We start from the raw sequence: 19,907 nt of genomic DNA on the forward strand, positions 1-19,907 counted from the left end.
CCCCCCCCCCCCACCCTCACCCCCACCCGTACTGACACCACCCTCTGCCTGTTCACCCTCACCCTGACTGCCCTCCCCCACACACATACACAGACAGCCCTTACCCCCGGCTAGTTTGTATTCCCTCTCCCCGGGCCCTTCCAGCAACGACGGCGCCTCTTTTACCTGATCCCGGCCGGAGACTCACAACCGGCAGCGGCCTAGAGGACCGCGGAGAGCCGCATGCGCGATGGGTGAAGCCTGACGTCTGCCGGGAGTTGTAGTCCCGGGTTACCATAGAACCGGAAATAACATTGGCGGTGAGCTTTAAAGGGACCACACCCTCCTGAACCTTCTGGGTTTAAAGGGACCTCTCCCTCCTGGACCCTTTGGGCTTAAAGGGACTGTACCCTTCTAGATCAACTGGAGTCAGCATATATTTCTAAAGGTTAAAAAATCTGTCCCCTAATTTTGAAATCCCCCATCCTGGGGAAAAGACAGCTACTACTGTATCCCTCATGATTTTATAAACTTCTATGAGGTTACCTCTCAACCTCCTACACTCCGTGAAAAATGTCCCAGCCTATCCAGCCTTTCTTTATAACTCAAACCTTCCATACCTGACAACATACTGGTAAATCTCTTCTGAACCTTCTCCAGCTTAATAATATATTTCCTATAACTGGGCGAGCAGAACTGGACACAGTATTCGAGAACAGGCCTCACGAATGTCCTGTAAAACGTCTAAAATGAGTTGCCATCACCTATAATCAAAGGACTGAGCAATGAAGGCAAGCGTGCTAAACGTCTTTTTAACCACCTTGTCCACATGTGACACAAACTTCACAGAATTACGTACCTGCATCCCTAGATCTCAGATTCAATGCAGAGAAATGTCAGTGTCACTTTGGACAGATGTACCGTTACAGCATGGAGGCAGTCAGCTAAACCAAGTCAAGCTCCAGACCTCTTTATTCCTAACACAGTCAAATTAAAACCCTCAAACACCCTCAAAATTGATCCCAGTGATTCCCAAACAGAGATTTTGAAAAACTAATTTCAGTCTTAACGAATAATCAATTCAAGACATTGGCTTTTTGGCTGGAAGAAAAGACTAAACTATTTATTCACAATACAGTAACTTTAGCAGAGCAAAATTAAACAACAAAATAGCCTAATAGATGTCTATGATTTAAACCCAATAACCTTTGTTTTCAGCCCCATTCACACAAAAGATAGACAAACAAACACAGTTAAGGGATCAATAAAAGAAAATAACAAAACTAGCCAGATTACCAAAGCAGTGCATTGTTCAGCAGGCATACATGATTGTTTCTTGTTTGATTTTCTGAAAATGTCAATTTTTCAGTTCACTCTGAGAAAGTTCCAGTAATATTTATAACTTAGTTTCTATTCTCTGAATTTCCAATAGCTGATAATGGGAGGTTAGGCAGGGAGCTTCCAAACCATCATGCTGTAGAATCAACAACTATCCCCTTCCTCCTCTATCTCCAGCCGTGGCAGCAGCAAGTTCTAAGGACCTGCGGGATGAGTTCCGAAGGCCTGTGGCAGCAGCAGCACTGAAACTCGAAGTTTTGGGGAGGGAGGCCTAACTACCTTACAGAGATAAGGCTACCTCATGGAGATAAGACTTTTAGATCTGGACACTTCCTCTTTTCTTCTTGGCTCTTGTTTTTGTATTTCTGCTTTTTTTTCAATTCTGTATTTTGTATCTTTAGATGGTTTTTCTTATTTTGGGTTTTTGTACCTAAGATGGCCCCAGTAAATGTCTACTTTGTACACTTTTCACTGTACTCCTGTACATCTGTACATGAGTACACGTGACAATAAAACCTCATTCTAATACTAATTCTCTCAGAATCACTGTCCAAAAACCATTTCAATCTCTCTGGCCCCTCCCTCTGTTTGACTATCATGTTCCCTTCCAGACTTGCTAGCACCAGTTCCCAAGTGCTGACCTCATCAATGGCTATCTGGTTAAACATCGTCCTCTCCCCCGGTGTCTAAGAGTCTGTAGAATCCTTTGATGAAAAACCAACCTACAATTAACTTGCAAGTCTGACTTTCTTTTATTCAATCAGAGGATGTGGGTGTCGCTGGCTAGGCCCGCATTTATTGCCCACCTCTATTTGCCAAGAGGGCAGTTGAGAGTTAACACATTCAAGTCACATGTAAGCCTGACCATGATGTAGAGGTGCCAGTATTGGACTGGGGTGGACAAAATCATACAACACCAAATTATAGTCCAACAGAATTATTTGAAATCACAAGCTTTCAGAGTGCAACCATTTCATCAGGTGCAATATGAACTAGGCCAGACCAGGTAAGGTTGGCAGTTTCCTTCCCTAAAGGACATTAGTGAGCCAGATGGGTTTTTACTGACAATCAATAAGTTTCATGGTCATCGTTAGACTTTTAATCCCAGATTGTTATTGAACTTAAGTTCCACCGTCTGCCATGGTGGGATTCAAACCCAGGTTCCCAGAACATTACAACAACAACAACAAAAACAAAGTTGCTGGAAAAGCTCAGCAGGTCTGGCAGCATCTGTGAAGGAGAAAACAGAGTTAACAGAGTTAGGTCCGGTGACCCTTCCCCAGAACATTACCTGAGTTTTTTGATTAACAGTCCAACAATAATACCACTCGGACATCACCTCTCCCCAAACTGTTTGTTCCATTTATTTTTAACTCAAGCTGCTACCCACAATCCAAAGGTTATCTTCAGCTCACAGCTCCAAACCAAAATTCATAAAAGAAAATAAAAAATATGAAAAATCTGCAATGATTCTAACAGAATATAAAATAGAAGTACGATTCTAAAGAGGATGCAAAAGCAAAAGAACATAAATGTAAATGTGCACAGATCATTGAAAGTTTGAATTTTGAGTTTGATTCATTGTTGTCACATATACTGAGATACAGTGAAAAGTGTTGTTTCGTATGCTATACAGATCATACTGTGCAAAGTGCATCAGGGTAGCAGTACAGAGTGCAGAATACTGTGTTATAGCTGCAGAGAGAGAGATCAGAATTGACATCTGAGAGGTCCATTCAAAAGTCTGATAACAGTGGGGAAGAAGCTGTTCTTGAACCTGTTCCCACATGTATTCAAACTTTTACATCTTCTGCCTGATGGAAGAGGGTGGAAGAGTATAACCAGGGTGGGAGGGATCTTTGATTATGTTGGTTGCTTTCCTGAGGCAGCAAGAAGTATAGATGGAGTTGATGGATGGAAAGTTGGTTTGCATGATGGAGTGGGCTGTGTTCACAGCTCAGTAGTTTCTTGTGGTTTTGGGCAGAGCAGTTGCCATACCACACTGTGATGCATCCAGATAGAATGCTCTCTATGCTGCATCTATAAACATTGGTAAGAGTCATTGCAGACATGCTGAATCTCCTTAGCCTCCTGAGAAAGTAGAGGCATTATTGAAGATGGCAGGACCATTGGAGAGAGCAGTTAAGAAACCATTCAATGTGCTCGGCTATGTTAATAGGCGCATACAGTAGAAGGGCAAGGAGGCGATGTCGAATTTGTACAATACCCTTGTTAGACCTCAGCTGGGGTATTGAGTACAGTTGTGGGCACCACATTATTGGATTGATGTGAATGCACTGGAAAGAGTGCAAAAGAGATTTACAAGAATGGTTCCAGGTAATGGTATTTCAGTTATGAGGATAGATTGAAGACGTTGGGACTGTTTTCCTTTGATTGAAGAAGGTGAGAGGAAATTTGATAGGGGATGTCAAAGTGATGAGCAGGTTGGACAGGGGATACTAAAAGAAAAAAAGAACAAGAGAGGGATTGAAAGTGATCTGCAAAAGGAGCAAGGGTGATGGGAAGAACACTATTTTATGCAAAGCAAATAATTAGGGTCTGGAATGCACTGCCTCAAAATGTGATGGAAGGAAGTTCAATTGAGGTATTCAAGAGGGGCATTAGATAGTTAGTTGGATAAAAATAGTCCTGTCTGGTAGCTTCACCAGGCTGACACCTCATCTTCAGGTATGCCTGGTGCTGCTCCTGGCATGCCCTACTGCACTCTCCATTGAACCAGGGGATGATCCCCTGGCTTGATGATAATAATTGAGTGGGGAATATGCCGGGCCATGAGGTTACAGATTGTGCTGGAGTACAATTCTGCTGCTGTTGATGGACCACAGCACCTCATGGATGCCCGGTCTGGAGTTGCTTGAACCTTTTGAACTGTGACCTATTTAGCACAGTGATAGTGCCACACAACACAATGGAGGATATTCTCAAACGTAAAGGCAGGACTTCTGAGCCTGGGGCTCACCCGTTGCTTTATCCAGCCACTTTTCTTTTTCCTTATTTTAACTTTTCATCATCGATGGCAACAAGGTGGGCTCAGCTTGGGCCCAACAACATTGGCATTGACTGTGGTGGGCATGGGAGATGTTGGCAAGGTGGGTCTAGCGGCGAGAGATGACCCCAGAAAGCGGCGACATCAGCATTGGTGGGTCTGGTGCAGGTGGCAGCAGACTGTTTGCTCCAGCAGGTGGCATTGGTGGGGCTGGCTTGGGACACATGGTGGACCCCACCAGGCCCCCCGAAAGTGGTGGAAATTCCAGTGTCTGGCTGATTTCCACTGTCAGGAGGGAGAGCCAGGAGCCACATGGGGAGATCTGCTTCTGTTTGCTGTTCCTCTCATTTCTGCTCCTCATTTCTGTTTTCTAAGATAGTGCTGGAGAGTGTCAACTCTTTGCCATTTGCACTGTACTCCCATATTCCTGTACTCAGTTACATATGATAATAAAAATCTCTGAAATTAAGGAGTGTGTGGTGATCAGACTTACCAATACTATCATGGACAGATGCATCTGTCAGCAGCTTGGTAAGGATGGGATCAAGTACGTTTTTCCCTCTTGTTGCTTCCCTCATCACCTGCCACACCTAATCTAGCAGCTATGTCCTTTAGGACCCAACCAGCTTGGTCAGTAGTGCTGTTGTCGAGCCACACTTGGTGGTGGGCACTGAAATCCCCCACAGAACATTCTGCACTCTTGTCACCCTCAGCGCTTCCTCCAAGTGTTGTTCAAAATGGGGGAGCACCAATTTATCAGCCGAGGCAGGTCGGTACGTGATAATCAGCAGGAGGTTTCCAACCTGAAGCCTTGAGACTGCATGGAGTCTGGAGTCAATGACGAAGGCTCTATTCATGGGGATGGGAAGGGTGAGGGTGAAGGTGAAAATGAGGGTCGGGGGCTAGGGTATGATGGTGAAGATTGTGGTAAAAGTGAGGTTGAGGGTGGGAATCAGAGTGGAGAGTGACTGTAGCAGTGAGAATGGGGTTGGCAGTTGGAATAAGGTGATGTTGGAAATGGAGTGAACGTCGGGGTGGGAGTGAGACTCTTCCATTTGATGTCAATTTGATCAGACAGGATCCCTCAGAGCTGCCCAATCTGATCCATAGTCAGTGAGTTCTGCTGGTAACAGACAGAGGTTAGGAGAGTGAAAGATCAAAGCTGAAATTGCTGCCTTCATAAGCAAATCGCATTGAGTCATTGGGCTAATGTTGGACTATTAGACCTGGGAGCAGTGGGGAAGCTAAAAAGCACATGAGGCACCCAGCTGTCTCTGCCTTGGCACCTCCTCAAAACCATCTGTAATTTCATACCCATCCTTCTCAGGGCCACCACAAATGTTACTCTCCACGCTGAGACCCAGGGATCGCTCCTTTCTCTTCCTGCAGGTAAAAATAGAGCAAAGAGAGTCAGCGAACCAGAGATGGCTCTCCATTTTTTTCCAAACAGAGGTTTTATCAATGTTTCCTCCTGGGTTTCTGTAGGTCCGACTATCAAAGATGGAGAGGTCCCATCTCCCAGCTGCTGGTGTCAGAACATATAAATGTATGAATCAGGGACAGGAGCAGCCCACTCACCTCTTGGACCTGTTTTGCCATTCATTAAGGTCATGGCTGATCTGATCATTCCTGCCAGCCCCTGTGTAATAACTCAGGTAATCCAAATGTAAAGGGGCATCATTTATTGCTGAACTCCAAAATAGAGCCACTAGTCATGGTATACATAGGTTAGTTCCAGGCTGGGACAGATAATTCTGCAGCCTCCTCCCTAGGTCTGCTTTTCTTTATATTTTCTAATCAACCAGTTCTGACATGTTATTACAGGTAGGACTTGAACCTGGGCCTCCTGGCTCAGAGGTCTGGGTCTGCTTTATAAAGGGCTCAGGTGATGAGTTCCAGGCCATTGCCTATTACTAAGGGAACTCATACTCAATGAGCTCTGCAGGGAGATTAATTAGCAATTCCCCATGGGCCTTGTAGGGGTTCTCATACCCTGATAACTGTTCACTCCCTATCTATCTAGCTATAAAAATATTCAAGGACTCAGCTTCTATTGTGTTTTATGGAAAGGATTTCTAAAGATTCACAATCCTTTGTGAGAAAAAGAATTCTCCTTATCTTTGTCTTAATGGATAATTCAAAAACAGGATCAGATTTTCCCAAAATAGCAAACATCCTTTCCACATCCACCCTGATAAGATCCTTTAGGATCAAACGTGGTTAAGTCAAGTCACATTTCCCTCTTTTAAACTCCAGTGGGTACAAACCTCACCTATCAAATCTTTCCACATAAACTAACCAGCCCTTTCCAGCTACTAGTCCCATAAATATTCTCTGAACTGCCTCCAATGCATTTACATTCTTCCTTAAATAAGGAGACCAGTACTGTACACACTATTCCAGTTGTGATCTCACCGGTGTCCTGTATAGCATAGAAACACAGAAAATAAGAGTAGGAGTAGGCCATTTGGCCCCTCAATCCTGTTCTGCCATTCTGTATGATAATAACTGATTATTTAACTGAGTACCCTGTTCTTGCTTTCTCCCCATACCCTTTTTTTTTCAGAAAAAAAGTAAACTTTGTCAGTTCCAGGAACACACCAGACATAAAGGTGTGACAATCATCTTGATGGTGAGTGAACTATAGAGTGTGTCAACCTGTATGACAATGAGTGTAGCATAGGGTGTGACAATTGATGTAACAGTAAGTGTGGTATAGCGTGTGACAGTGAGTGTGAAAAAGGGTGTGGCAATTAGTGAAACTGAAATGTGATACTGATGCTCTCCAGCCATTTCAGTCTGGGGATCTCTCCATTCTCCACTCTCTGTTTTAAAACTGCAACATCAATCTTCAGTCTTTTGTCTTTTCTACATTTCTCGCAGTGATTTATTATCCACGAAAAATTCGGTGTACACTGCTGCTCGATCCTTTTTTGAATTTCTTCCAATATTGTCACCAACAAAAATGCCAGATCTACCACCTCACCATAAGTGAGAGTTTCTGTCACCTGGGTGCTTTTTACTTCTCTTCAGATCTTTATATGTTTCCAGAATGTTGCCACTACATTTTTTTGCATCGTCTTTTGGAGTCTGATGAAACACTACCCGCTCGAGCTGATCTCCAAGCAAAAATGCAGCTTTAATAGCAATTGATCTACAACTCCAAGTACTTCTTGCTAAAAAAAAAAATTGAAATTGTTTTTTCCAGCCATCGGTAAATCTCCCAATCTATCTTTGTCCCAGTTTTTTTTTTCTTGCAAACATCGTGCATCTAGCCTTGTAAGTCCCACCAGGAAACTCGTTTTTCATGTATATCCACCATGTGATAGGGCTTTTTGTCCCCCGTCTGGCTTCTCTGTGTATGCACCAAATTCTCTCCATCTTTGTAATTCTTATTGGTTAGCTCCAGTTCTGTGCCTTAGCCCCATCCATCCTGTACATTCATCCAGCTTTTACATGTGCAAGTGGCCTTCCCTGACCTACTTATAAAAGTCACATATCTCCATTGAGTAGCTCCACCTGGTAAGTACTTGACTTTGATTAGCCTCTTTTGGCAGTTATCCTTTGGGACTAAAGGCCTCATGCTGACCATTAGAACTGATCTGTCCATCATCAGACTATTGCCAATTGTGGCACTTTGATCCTCAAGGCTGTATTTTGGTATGAGAGGTTCTTGGCTCCTCACTATTGTCTATACCTCCTTCAGAATCTGCAAATTTGTGCAATAAAGCCCTCACATAAAAGTATGCAACTGTTATTTTTCCAACTTCACCAATAACCTTCCCCAGGTCTCTCCATTCTTTAAGTCCCTATCTCTTGTAATAAACCAAACTGGTTTCCAATGGTCCTACTGAAAATTGTAAGACTCATCTAATTATTTCTAAGTCTTGGGCTTTAATGAAAGCCCTTTTGCCTTCATGCAGTGTATTCAAATGCTCTGTAATAGTAGAATTAGTTATAACTCCCTCCCAAGCCATGGGGCTGATCTCTTATTACTGGAGGAACTTAACGATTTCAACCAAAAATGAACTGATATGGATTATATTCTCCCACCATCTGCAACAAAACTCTTAGCATGTACAGCCCATGCTATTGCAGATGTGAATTTACTGTATGGCTGATATATGAAAATTTTATGAACCACATTTCCTATTACTGCAGGTTCCTGTCATGAACCCATTGCGAAAAAGGATTTCTACTGCCATTGTGTTCATATTCATACAAGTATCTCTGAATTTATCATTCACACTTTCCCCCATTATCAGCAAGAAACTTTACCAGTGGTCCAAGTCTGATCCCTGTCCACTTTTCTATGAACTTATTCACAATTATTTTTATTACCTTTTACTATGTACTATCTACATGTCAAATCTACAAAATGTAAAATCAAAATTTTTTTATCACATACCTTTAGATTCACAGCCATTATCTCATTGAAACTGCTTGCTAAAGAGCAGACATACTAAAGGCCACGATATTTAGGAGTAATAATGTCTTGCTGCAGTTATAAAGGCCTTGGTGAGGCCACACCTTGAGTATTGTGTGCAGTTTTGGTCTCCTAGTTGGAGGAAGGACATTCTTGCTATTGAGGTTTATTGAGCAAAGGTTCACGAGACTGATTCCCAGGATGCAGGACTGACATATGAGGAAAGACTGGATTTACTGGGCTTGTATTGACTGGAATTTAGAAAAAATGAGGAGGGGATCTCATAGAAACATATAAAATCCTGATGGGACTGGACAGGCTAGATGCGGGAAGAATGTTCCTGATGTTGGGGAAGTCCAGAAGTAGAGGTCACAGTCTAAGAATAAGGGATAAACCATTTAGGACTGAGAGGAGGAAGAATTTCTTCACTCAGAGTTGTGAACCTGTGGAATTCTCTCCCACAGGAAGCTGTTGGGGCCAGTTCATTAGATATATTCAAGAGGGAGCTGGACATGGCCTTTGCAGCTAAAGGGATCGGGGGTATTGAGAAAAAGCAGGAAATGAAATTAAATTGCATGATCAGTCATGATCATATGGAATGGTGGTGCAAGCTTGAAGGGCCAAATGGCCTACTCCTGCACGTATTTTCTATGCTTTTTATAGTGTCCTTTGATATTTCTTACCAATCTTACATTTATCACGAGTCTTCTCTGAGATAAATGTACTCCCTATTCCTGCAGCGTTTACTAATAGTTTCAATCTTAAAAGATGAATGAGCATACTGCTTACATAATTTTAACAAAATTGATTTTTTGTCTTTTAAATTTCTACCCCTAATGTCAGTAACACTTCAAGAATTTCTTTAGTAGGGAGATTACATTCCATTAAAGGAATTTAATAGTGCCCTGATTGTGTAAATTGCAAATTTACAGATTTTCCAAATACAATACCTTTATCATTTTCCATATCTGGTCTCAGCTGTGCATTCTTCATCCACAGTCTGCTTAATAACAAAGGCATTTCATTGTACACTACATCTATGCTAGTAAAATTATTGACTCTAGCTATTTTACAAGGAATGTTTTAGAGGTTTTAGTATGTTATCATCCCCAAATCTGAAACTGATTAAACTCTCGAATTCCTCAACTTTGTCCCGATCCTTATTATGCAGAAGTTCCTGGGTAGCATTTTAGCAATCTAGTCAACATGGGACAGATATGTATCCCCAGTCCAATACTGCACAATTGCAAGATTCTGCTACCAATACATTAGTCACTGGGTTGATACTTCTTGTGCCAAAACAGTGCATTCTCTTTGATCTGTATCTCCATTTCTTCGAAATCCTCTGTTACACATTTGGTTTTGAATACTGTATCACAGCATTTGGAACAGCTCATGGCATAGTGGTACTTTGAATTGCACCTAAAACATTGATTGACAACCCTGAACATTTCTGGGGTTCGTGCATTTATTGTAATTCCCAGGTTCTCTTCGCTTCTTAATAGCATTTCTGTCCTCATTTCTATTTGTCACAGGTCTCCTCTCATATTATCATTGCAACCTGCCTCTAGACAGTCTCGCTAATTTGTTAGCATTGTGTCCTCTATCTTCTGTCATATTGCCCTCTTAATGCTACAAATGCTGCTTGGAAGCAATGCTTTCCCAGGAATGTTTTAGTGCTTCCGACATTTGTTCTCACAGTGCATGTTTATTTCCAAACTTAACTCCCATCAAGATTAGAATTTTCCATAATAGATACTTTAGTAATGAAATTTCTACTGTCTTGCATACAACCATCTGAATTCCATAATGTACTCTTCTACGGTACCATCTTCAGTCTTTCTAAATTTGTCTACTTTTGACTAGACCTCACAAGTAGTCAATAATTCATCATTTTTATCAATTTTAAGCTTGAAAATTAACAATCTTTCCATATTGTCATCAGTGTTCACATCATCAGGCTTTACATCCAGAGAAATTTTGCATATTTTGCTTCTGTGTAGTAATGAAAGTGCTAAGGCCGTACCGGTGTACCTTCATTCATCCTTGGTGAAGAAGTAACCAAGTTTACATTGTAACCTCATTCTCCCACTGGTCACAAGGCTCATTTTCAGAAAACAGGGGTGTGTAATCAAACCCTGACTCAGCTATCCTCAGTGAGTCTGCAACCAATGTTATACTCCAAAAATAACTGTATTTAAACAACAGTCCATAATTTCATAGATTCATACATTGTAGAAAAGGCCTTTCAGCCCAGGGAATCTGCACTGATGTAACTACCACTAAAAGTGCACTAGTCCCAGTTTCTTGCATTGTCCCACATCCTTGAATGTTATGATATTTGAAGTGCTCATCCAAATATTTTTAAGAAGTTTATAAGGTTTCCGACCTCCACTACCTTCTTAGGCAGTGCATTCCAGATTCCCAACACCCACTGAGTGTAACTTTTTCTTTCCTAAATCCCCACTGAAATCCTGATCCTTACCCTAAAACTATGCCCCCTCAATCAAGGGGAACACCGGCCCTCTGTTCACCCTGTCCATATCCTTCATAATCTTATACTCCTCAATCATGTCCCCCCTCAGTCTTCTCTGCTCTAAAGAAAACAATCCATGCCTATCTAGTCCCTCCTTATAGCTCAATTTCTCCATCCCAGGCAACGTCCTGCTGAACCTCCTCTGCACCCTCTGTAGTGCTATTACATTCTTCCTGTAGTGAGGTGACCAGAACTGCTCCAGCTGTGGCCTGACCAATGTTCTGTACAACTGCAACATTACTTCCTTGCTCTCATACTCTATGTCATGACCGATGAAAGCAAGTGTCCCATATGCCTTCTTAACTATCCTATTCATGTGCACTGCTGACTTCAGGGATCTGTGATAATTATCTCAAGATCTCTCTGTTCTTCTAAACTACCCAGTGTCCTGCCATTAATTAAATAATCCCTCAACTTGTTTCTTCTTCCAATGTTCATCACCTCACGCTTATCAGGGTTAAATACCATCTGCCACTGGTCTGCCCATCTGATCAACCCATCTATATCTTCCTGTAACCTACAACCATCTTCTTCACTAGTAACTACCCTACCAATCTTGGTATCATCTGCAAACTTGCTTAATATTCCCTCCACATTTTCATCTGTACCATTTGTGTATATAACAAACAATAAGGGTCCCAATACACCACTGGACACCAGCCTCCAGTCACTCGAACAGCCTTCTACCACTACCCTTTGTGTTCTATGACTAAGCCAGTTTCTGATCAATCTTGGCAAGTTTCCCTCAATTCCATGTGCTTTAACCCTGTCAATCAGTCTCCCTGTCAAAAGCTTTGCTAAGATCCATATAAACTACATCAACTGAACATCCCTCATCCACACACTTGATCACATTTTTGAAAAATTCTAACAAATTTATTAGGCATGATCTCCTTCCAACAAAGCCATGTTGTCTATCCCTAATTAACCCGTGGCTTTCCAACTGTGTATTAATTCACCATTTCAGAATTTTTTCCAACAGTTTCCCTACCACTGATAGTCTGTAATTTCCTGGTTCATCTCTACGACCCTTCTTAAAATGTGGAACAACATTAGCTGCCCTCCAATCCTCTGGCACTTCCCCGGTGGCCAGAGATGAATTAAAACTTTGTGTCAGAGCTGCTGTAATTTCTTGCCTCACCTATCACAGCAGCCTGGGATGCAATTCATCTGGGCCAGGAGATTTGTCTGTTTTTATGTCCTCAGAGCCTCTAATACCTCCCTATTTCCTATGTCAAACTGTGCAAGGTTCCTCACGTCCCTTCTCCTGAATTCCGTACCTACTTTCTCTTCTTCCAGAGTGAAGACCAAAGAGCAGTATTCATTTAACATCCTTCCATTATCCTGCAACTTCACACACAGTTTGTCCCTTTGATCCTTAATGGACCCTACTCTTTCCCTGGTTAACCTGTTCTCTTTAATGTATTTATAAAATATCTTAGGATTCTCCCTAATCCTGTTCACAAGTTCATATCTGCTTTTTGCTCTTCTAATTGCTTTCTTAAGTTCTTTCCTGTATTCCTCTAAGGCCACACCGAATTGCTTCCTTTAGACTTGCTAAAAGCCTGACTCCTCTTCTTTATCTTGTTCTGAATCATCCTACATATCCAGGGTTCCCTGAGGTTCCACTTCCCCCTAAAAGGTACATGTTGGACCTGTACTCTCCCCAGCTCCTTTTTGAATGCCCCCCGTTGCTCTGTTGTACAGTTACCTGTGAGGAGCTGTTCCCGGTCTACTGTGGCCAGATCCTGCTTTATTCTAATAAAATCTGTCTTCCCCCAATCCAAAGCCATCTTTTGCAGGCCATTTTTTTCCTTGTCCAGAACAAATTTGAACTGTATTGTGTTGTGATCACTATTGCCTAAATGCTCCCCCACTGCCACATTGAACACTTGTCCAGCACTACACTGTCCCTCCTTGGGCCTTCTACATATTGATACAAAACACTCCCCTGGATACATTTCAAGAAATCTAAACCCTTAACACAATGACTATTCCAATTTATGTTGGGAAAGTTGAAATCCCCTAGTATAATTACCCAATTATTGCTATTACACATCTCTGAACTGTCTACATATTTGCTCCTCTATTTCCCGCTGACTCTTTGGGGGCCTATAATACACTCCCAGTAAAGTAGCTCCCCCTTAACATTCCTAAGTTCTACCAAAAAACTTTATTTCAGCACCCTTCCAAGATATCATCTCTCCTTATTGACTCCTTAAGTGAACACTTTTACATGGGAGCTTTAAGTCAGTTAGCTACATTCAATAAAACTCACACACCCATCACACCACACTGATTACTATCTCCTTATACCTAAACAATAAATTCAAACCCAATTAACTCTTCATTAATATGTACATCACCAGTTCCCTCATTCCATTAGGTCAAACTGTGATATTTGAGAAACGTTATAATAGTGAGTTTAATATTGAGTGTGACAATTATTGTGACAGCAATTGTGTTATTAGGTGTAACAATCAGTGCAACAAGTATGTTATTTGACATAACAGTCAGTGTAATAGTGAATATGTTATTGGGTGTGACAATCACTGTAACAGTGAGTGTGACAGTGGGTGTGACAAACAGTGTAATAATAGTGACTGTGGTATTAGATGTAACAACCAGTTTAACGGTTAGTGTGACATTTGGTGCATCAATCAGTGTGAAAGCGAGTGTAACAATAGATGATCAGCTCTCCTTGTTGGAGAGGCTTGTTAGCCCAAAACCCCCTGGGGTTTCGCAGCCCAGTAGATTCTTGGGCAAGGAAAACATCAGTAAATAAAACTGTTACCACTGGCAGGAAGCTCCACATTCAGAGGGACAGAATGGAGATAATATGTGAACACGTCAGTCGCAGAGTCGAGATGAGGAAACATTGATTAGTAAGTTATTGCTCTGCCTGAATAAATGATGCAACATATTCAATAATGACTTTCAAAGGGAGTTGGATAAATACCTAAAAAGAAAGAAATGCAGAGCTATGGGGAACAGTGGTGTTGGTTGGGCTGAGAGCAAGTGGATAGCTCTTTCAAAGAGCTAGCAAAAGGCATGATGTCCAGAAATCCCTCCTTCAATGTTATGCAGCATTGGCTGGAGTATTGTGGGTGTCTGGTCCCAGGTACAATATTGCCTGGGCTAGGGAGAGTGTTAACAGTCTGGATTAACATAAAGAATGGCAATGGGATGAAGCAAAGGTTGGATGATTCCAGGAACCGTCCACTGAATTGGGTCAGAATATACAGACTGCATTCATAAAACAATAACCAAATAACCAGAAGCCAACTCTTCCTTAACCAGAGAGTTTGTGTGTAGCTAGATGTAGAAATATAGAGGAGGTGAAGCAACCACTTCTGTTGTGAAATGGTAACGGAATCTGAACAGAGCTGAGTTGAATGTGTAATCAGGGAGAGAAGGAGCAAAGAGAGAGTAGGAGAAGGGAAAGACAGCAAGGGTAGAAGCGGGAAAGTGAGAGTTGATGCAGGAGGAAGGAAAGAGGGAAGAAGCAGGGAAATGGAGAGCAAAGGGGAGGTATAAGAGAAGGTGAGCAATAGGTAAGAAGGGAAGAAGGGAGGGGAAGAGACAAAGGGAGAGAAAGATAGGGTGGGTGGGGGAGGGAAATAGGGAAGGAGAAAAGTGAAGAGGGAATGAATAGGGGAACACGAGAGGGACATGGTAAGAGAAGTGAGGGGAGTCAGAGGGAATTGGGAAAGAGATGAGGAGGAAGGATTAGAAGGGAATGGGAAGGAGAGAAGAAAGGGTGGTGAATGGAGCTGAGCAGGGGATGAGGAAATGAAGGAAGAGGCCATCAGCTAATTGTTCTGAGAAGGAAGGACAGGGTCTTCCAGTGGGCCATAGGCCTAACAGGAACCTGCCCTACAGTCATCCTTCATGACTCTGAATTAATCAGGCAATAGAGGCTAGGGCATGGTTGAGGAACATGGAGCTGACATCTACAGTAAAATTTACAAGTAAAAATTATCTACAGATATGATATAGAGCCAACCTATCCAACGAGCCATAGTCAAACCTACTTTGGATGAGTCTCTTCCCATCTGTGGCCCTTTGGTTTTCATCAAATCATTCAAGGTTGAGAGATGGTATTCTGCTGGGGTTTGAAGTTCCTTTGCCTGTCTGCCACAAAAGCATTTCCATGTGAAAAGTGGTCATTAACCAGGGCACAGGAAGACTCCCTGTGACTATGGAACCCATAACCAGTCAGGCTACCTCAGCCAAAACAGACCCCAGCTGCCTGCAACCAGCTCCTTAGAGGTCATTGCACCTTAAGGCCACCTTCCATGGCTGTCTCAAGTACCTTCAGTATCTTCCTAACAAGTCAAACAGTGCTGCAGTCAACAGTCATCTGCACCTGGCAGAATCCAGCAATGAGGGAAAATCCTAATGCTTTTACTTCTTGTTAGCCACCATCTGCAAGGCAATGATGCCTCATAAGTTACACTGGAAACCACTTTAGGATTATAATTTGGGCTTGCAGTATGATTCGTGTGCACATGTTGGAAGCTACACATATTCAGGCAGGAGAACCTGCTCACTACAGGCAAAAGGAATATGTCCACATGTTATAACATTCTCGCTGGATAAAGAGCTATACAGAGAGAAAAATCCCATGGCAATACCCTGACCAATCAGAGTCAATTTGCCTAGTTTGAATTTAACTGTTAAACTCCGACGGGGACAGTTCCTGCTGCATTTCTATGGCAAACATAGGACAACCAATCAGCAGTCCCTTCTAATGCTATAAAAATTGATATTTTCTTTCTAAACTCAGTTTTCTTGCGTTTCAGTCCTGATGAGTGCAATTCAAGAAACTTCAACTTTGTTTCTCTTTTTAGCAATGTTTAAATTCTGTACTATCAAACAATTGTTCATGAACAGACCATCAGTGAGTGGCTACGTTTGCAGCATAGTGACTGATGACCCAGAGTTGTTCTCAAGAAACTAAAGGCATTAGAGTTTCCAGTTGCAAAGACCTTCAGCACTACAGGCCATGGTGATGAAGTCCAATTCTAGCTGGAACCCAACTGTCGCCCTGTATATCAAACCCATTCCTCCTTAACCTTCTTTGATTTAATGTGAACTCCAAACTCTCCACATTGTCTTTCAGTACCATTCTGTTCAGGTAAATCTCTTCTGCACCTTCTCCAAAGCCATGACAACCCTCCTTATTCTTCCTACTAAAATGTACCCATTGTACGCTTTCTGCATCTGCCACATTCCTGCTTATTTAATCAGATTTTGACCTCCTCATTGTTTATTTACTTTTAGGTCAATGGCAAGCATTGACGTTATGTCCTGCATACTAAATATGAAATAGAGTAGTGGTGCTGATAATCTGGGGAACACCATTCCATCCAGTAAACAACTATTTGTTCTCCTTTCTGCTTTCTGTCCCTTAGCCAATTTTGTATCTGTGCTTTCATTGTTTCTTTAATTTCAATGCGCTTTAATTTTTGTTAACAAGTCAAATATATCAAATGCCTTTGTCCATTTCCAGAACATCAATGACACCACATTCACATCAAACCTCTATTACTCTGCCAAAGAACTCAATCAAGTTAGTCAAACATGATGTTCCTTTCATAAAGCTGCACTGACTTTCATTAATTAAACCAAATGCTTCCTAATGTCATTGTGTCTGTCATTGTTATATGGACGTATATCGAAATGCAGCCAGCATTCAAGCTGCTCGTCTGTGAGATTCAGGTATGACAATCGATTTCTGACAACCCAGCAGACAAAGCCTCCTGCTCTTTTGGCTCCTTCACCCTCTTACAGCCTTTTTTCCTGATTGGGCAGTGCTGTAAGCAGCTATACTCCCATGTTAATTGATTCAGAAAAAGTAAATCCTCTTGCAACGCTTCGTCTTCCATGCAATCTCACTCTATAAGAAATACCAAAAACAGCTGAAAATTTGACAAAAACAGCTAAAATGGCAAGACTCACCTTGATAGAGATGAGGACCGTTTTAAATATTCCTCGTGAGTTCTGCTTATTGATTGCGCCCAGCGTGACTGGTTGGGGAGGAGGCAAGGTTTCAGAAGCATAAGTCTAGGGTCTGATACAGACACGGGTTATCTGGAATGTCGGACTTGGTCACCATTGCAGTCCCCTATAAGTGTCCACTTTGACATGGCATCCACCTGATCATCTGGTGCAGACTATCAAGGCTGCTGCACTGAACTGAATGCGGCCTGCTTTTTGGCCTCGATAAAATCAATCTTCACTCATCTCCCACAACACAAATATACAATTCTGCTGCATCTTTACACATAGCCCCATCATGTCCCACGCCAATCAGATAGGTGCTGAAAGTACAGTACGGAGCTGGAACTGTTCAATTGGAAACTTTTGGTGATTTCTATTTCCCCTCACACATCAACAACTCCACCTCTCAGCGTATATATACTCACTGATGTTGCTGGCCTTACCTTACTTGAGACTGTGAATAAAGATCGAAGATGGTGCTGTATGTCTTACACAGCTCCAGACTGCCTCAACTAGTCCCTGCTCAGGCACAACGCGGGTTGGTTAGATTATTGGCAGGTTTCCATTTCCAAGGGTCAGCCAAATTGTGCAAAATTATGAGTGAATGTAAACTATCAAAAATAAATCTCTGACCCATGCTGACTTGGGCACATAATGGCTTAGTGGCTGGACTAGTAATCCAGAACTCAGCTAATGTTCTGGGGACCCAGGTTTGAATCCTACCACAGCAAATGGTGGGCTTTGAATACATTAAAAATCTGGAATCAAGAGACTAACGATGACCATGAATCAATTGTAAGAAAAACCTATTAGATCTATCCGCTTTGGTTCCATGACTTTGTATACCTTGCCTTGCAAGCAAATATTTCAGCCTTAGCATTTCTGGCAAAACAGTTTCAGATCACCAGTACCCCCTTTTATGTAAAATAACACTTGTTAACATTGTCTGTCTATGGCTTCATTCTAAGGCAATACTCCTTTCTTCTGTATTCCCTCACCAAAGCAAATGGTTTCCCTTTATCTATCCTATGTCACCTTTTAATCTCCTAAAAACACCTCAATTCAATCAATCCATAATCTTCTTAGAGACACTAACACTTCCATAAAATGACAAGTCTCTTTTTTTCCCCCAGGAAAGTACTTTGTGGGGCCAGGAGTTGAGCCATTCAAGAAAAATGTTGCGGGAAATAGATGGTACAATAAGATTAAGATACATCTGATAATGGTAGAGAGTGATTAAAATTGGGATATGCAAAAGTCCAGAAGTGGAGGAGCACATAACATTAGAAATAAGTCATACGGGGACGAGAAGATGACAGAGATAGAGAGGACCAACACTGTGGAGGGAATTATAGCTAATGATGAGAATTTTTAAAATTGAGGTGATGTTTGACTGTGATCCAGGGCTGACCAGTGAACACAGGGATAAAGGGATAATAGGACTTGTGCAAGTTAGGATACAGTCAGCAGAGGTCCAGATGGTTCAAGTTTATGGAGAGTGGAAGATGGGAGGCTAGCTAAAAGTGCATTAGAATAGTCAAGTCAAATGTAATAAAAACATGGGTGAAGGTTTCATGGTTGACGAACTAACATTGGTCAATATTAGAGAGGGGAAGTAGACAATCTTAGTGTTATTGTGGATCTGTTGTCGGTGGATCACTGGGAGTCCACAGAATTCCAAAAGCCTTAGCCTGAGTCCTAAAGCCCCAAACTAATTCTGTAACAAAGAGAAGGCATTGTTTACTCTGCTTCAGAGTCACTACCTGCTTTGATAACTCTCATGTGACAAGCTTGTTGTGTCAGTGCAAAACGTGCACTGTGCAATTGACACAATTAAAGGTACAAAGGGACACTGACTGATTAAATGAATGGACAAAGAGATACTGGATTTTGTACAGAGGAAATTGTGACATTATCCACTTTGTTAGCAAGAATGGAAAAACAAAATTCTTAAAAGGTGGGAGATGAGTAAATACTGAGAATATCTGGTGTTATTGCCCGTGAGTCACAGGATGTTAACATGCAGCTACTGCAAATCCTTTGGAAAACATACGTTAGCCTTCATTGCTAGGGAGTTAGATTTATTGAGGGCTTTGGAGAGATGTATTTGGAGTACTATATCGTCTTGATCTCCTTTGCCGAGAGAGATACATAGTCATCTTAGAGGGATGGCAACACAGTTCATGTTCTGATATGTATTGGGATGAAAAGATTATCAAATGAGAAGAGATTGACTGGCAAGTGTCAATATTCTATGGAGCTTAGAAGAAGGTAAAGCGCTCTCAATGATACATCTAGAATCTTTAAAGGGCTGAGGCACTGCTTCTCCTGGCTGGAGAGTGAAAACTCTAGAGTAGGGCTTAAGGAGGACTTCCTCACTCAGAGGGTTGTGAAGTTTCAGAAATCTGTATCCAGGGAAATGATGGACAGCCAATGTTCAGTATCTTTAACATTTAAGAATTGATACACTTTTGGGTTTTGGGTGGGAAAACTAATTTGATACCCCAATCAACAATGATCTATGGAATGGCAGAGCTGTGAAAGGCTGCATTGCTTTACTCCTCCTATTCTTATGCTCTGATACAGACTTTTCCAAAATTTCACTTGTTTCAGTA

General features: G+C 41.8%; 1 protein-coding gene across 4 annotated transcripts in view; it reads right to left on the reverse strand.

The window, feature by feature from the left end:
* LOC109923688 (serine/threonine-protein phosphatase 4 catalytic subunit-like) overlaps positions 1-301 on the reverse strand; it is a 36,532-nt gene extending 36,231 nt beyond the window's left edge. For 2 of the 4 annotated variants that reach the window (XM_048611459.1, XM_048611457.1), the window contains exon 1: positions 166-279. Coding sequence is in view for 1 of the 4 variants with exons in the window: in XM_048611456.1 (XP_048467413.1) it covers positions 105-277 (173 nt within the window). In the remaining 3 variants the exon portion in view is untranslated. Of the gene's footprint in view, positions 1-104 lie in introns of all 4 variants that reach the window. The other 2 variants (XM_048611456.1, XM_048611458.1) reach the window with 2 other exon arrangements.
* Between the last annotated feature and the right edge of the window lie 19,606 nt (positions 302-19,907).

The sequence above is a fragment of the Rhincodon typus genome, chromosome 24 (genome assembly GCF_021869965.1).
Source record: "Rhincodon typus isolate 14 chromosome 24, sRhiTyp1.1, whole genome shotgun sequence".
Lineage (NCBI taxonomy): Eukaryota > Metazoa > Chordata > Chondrichthyes > Orectolobiformes > Rhincodontidae > Rhincodon > Rhincodon typus.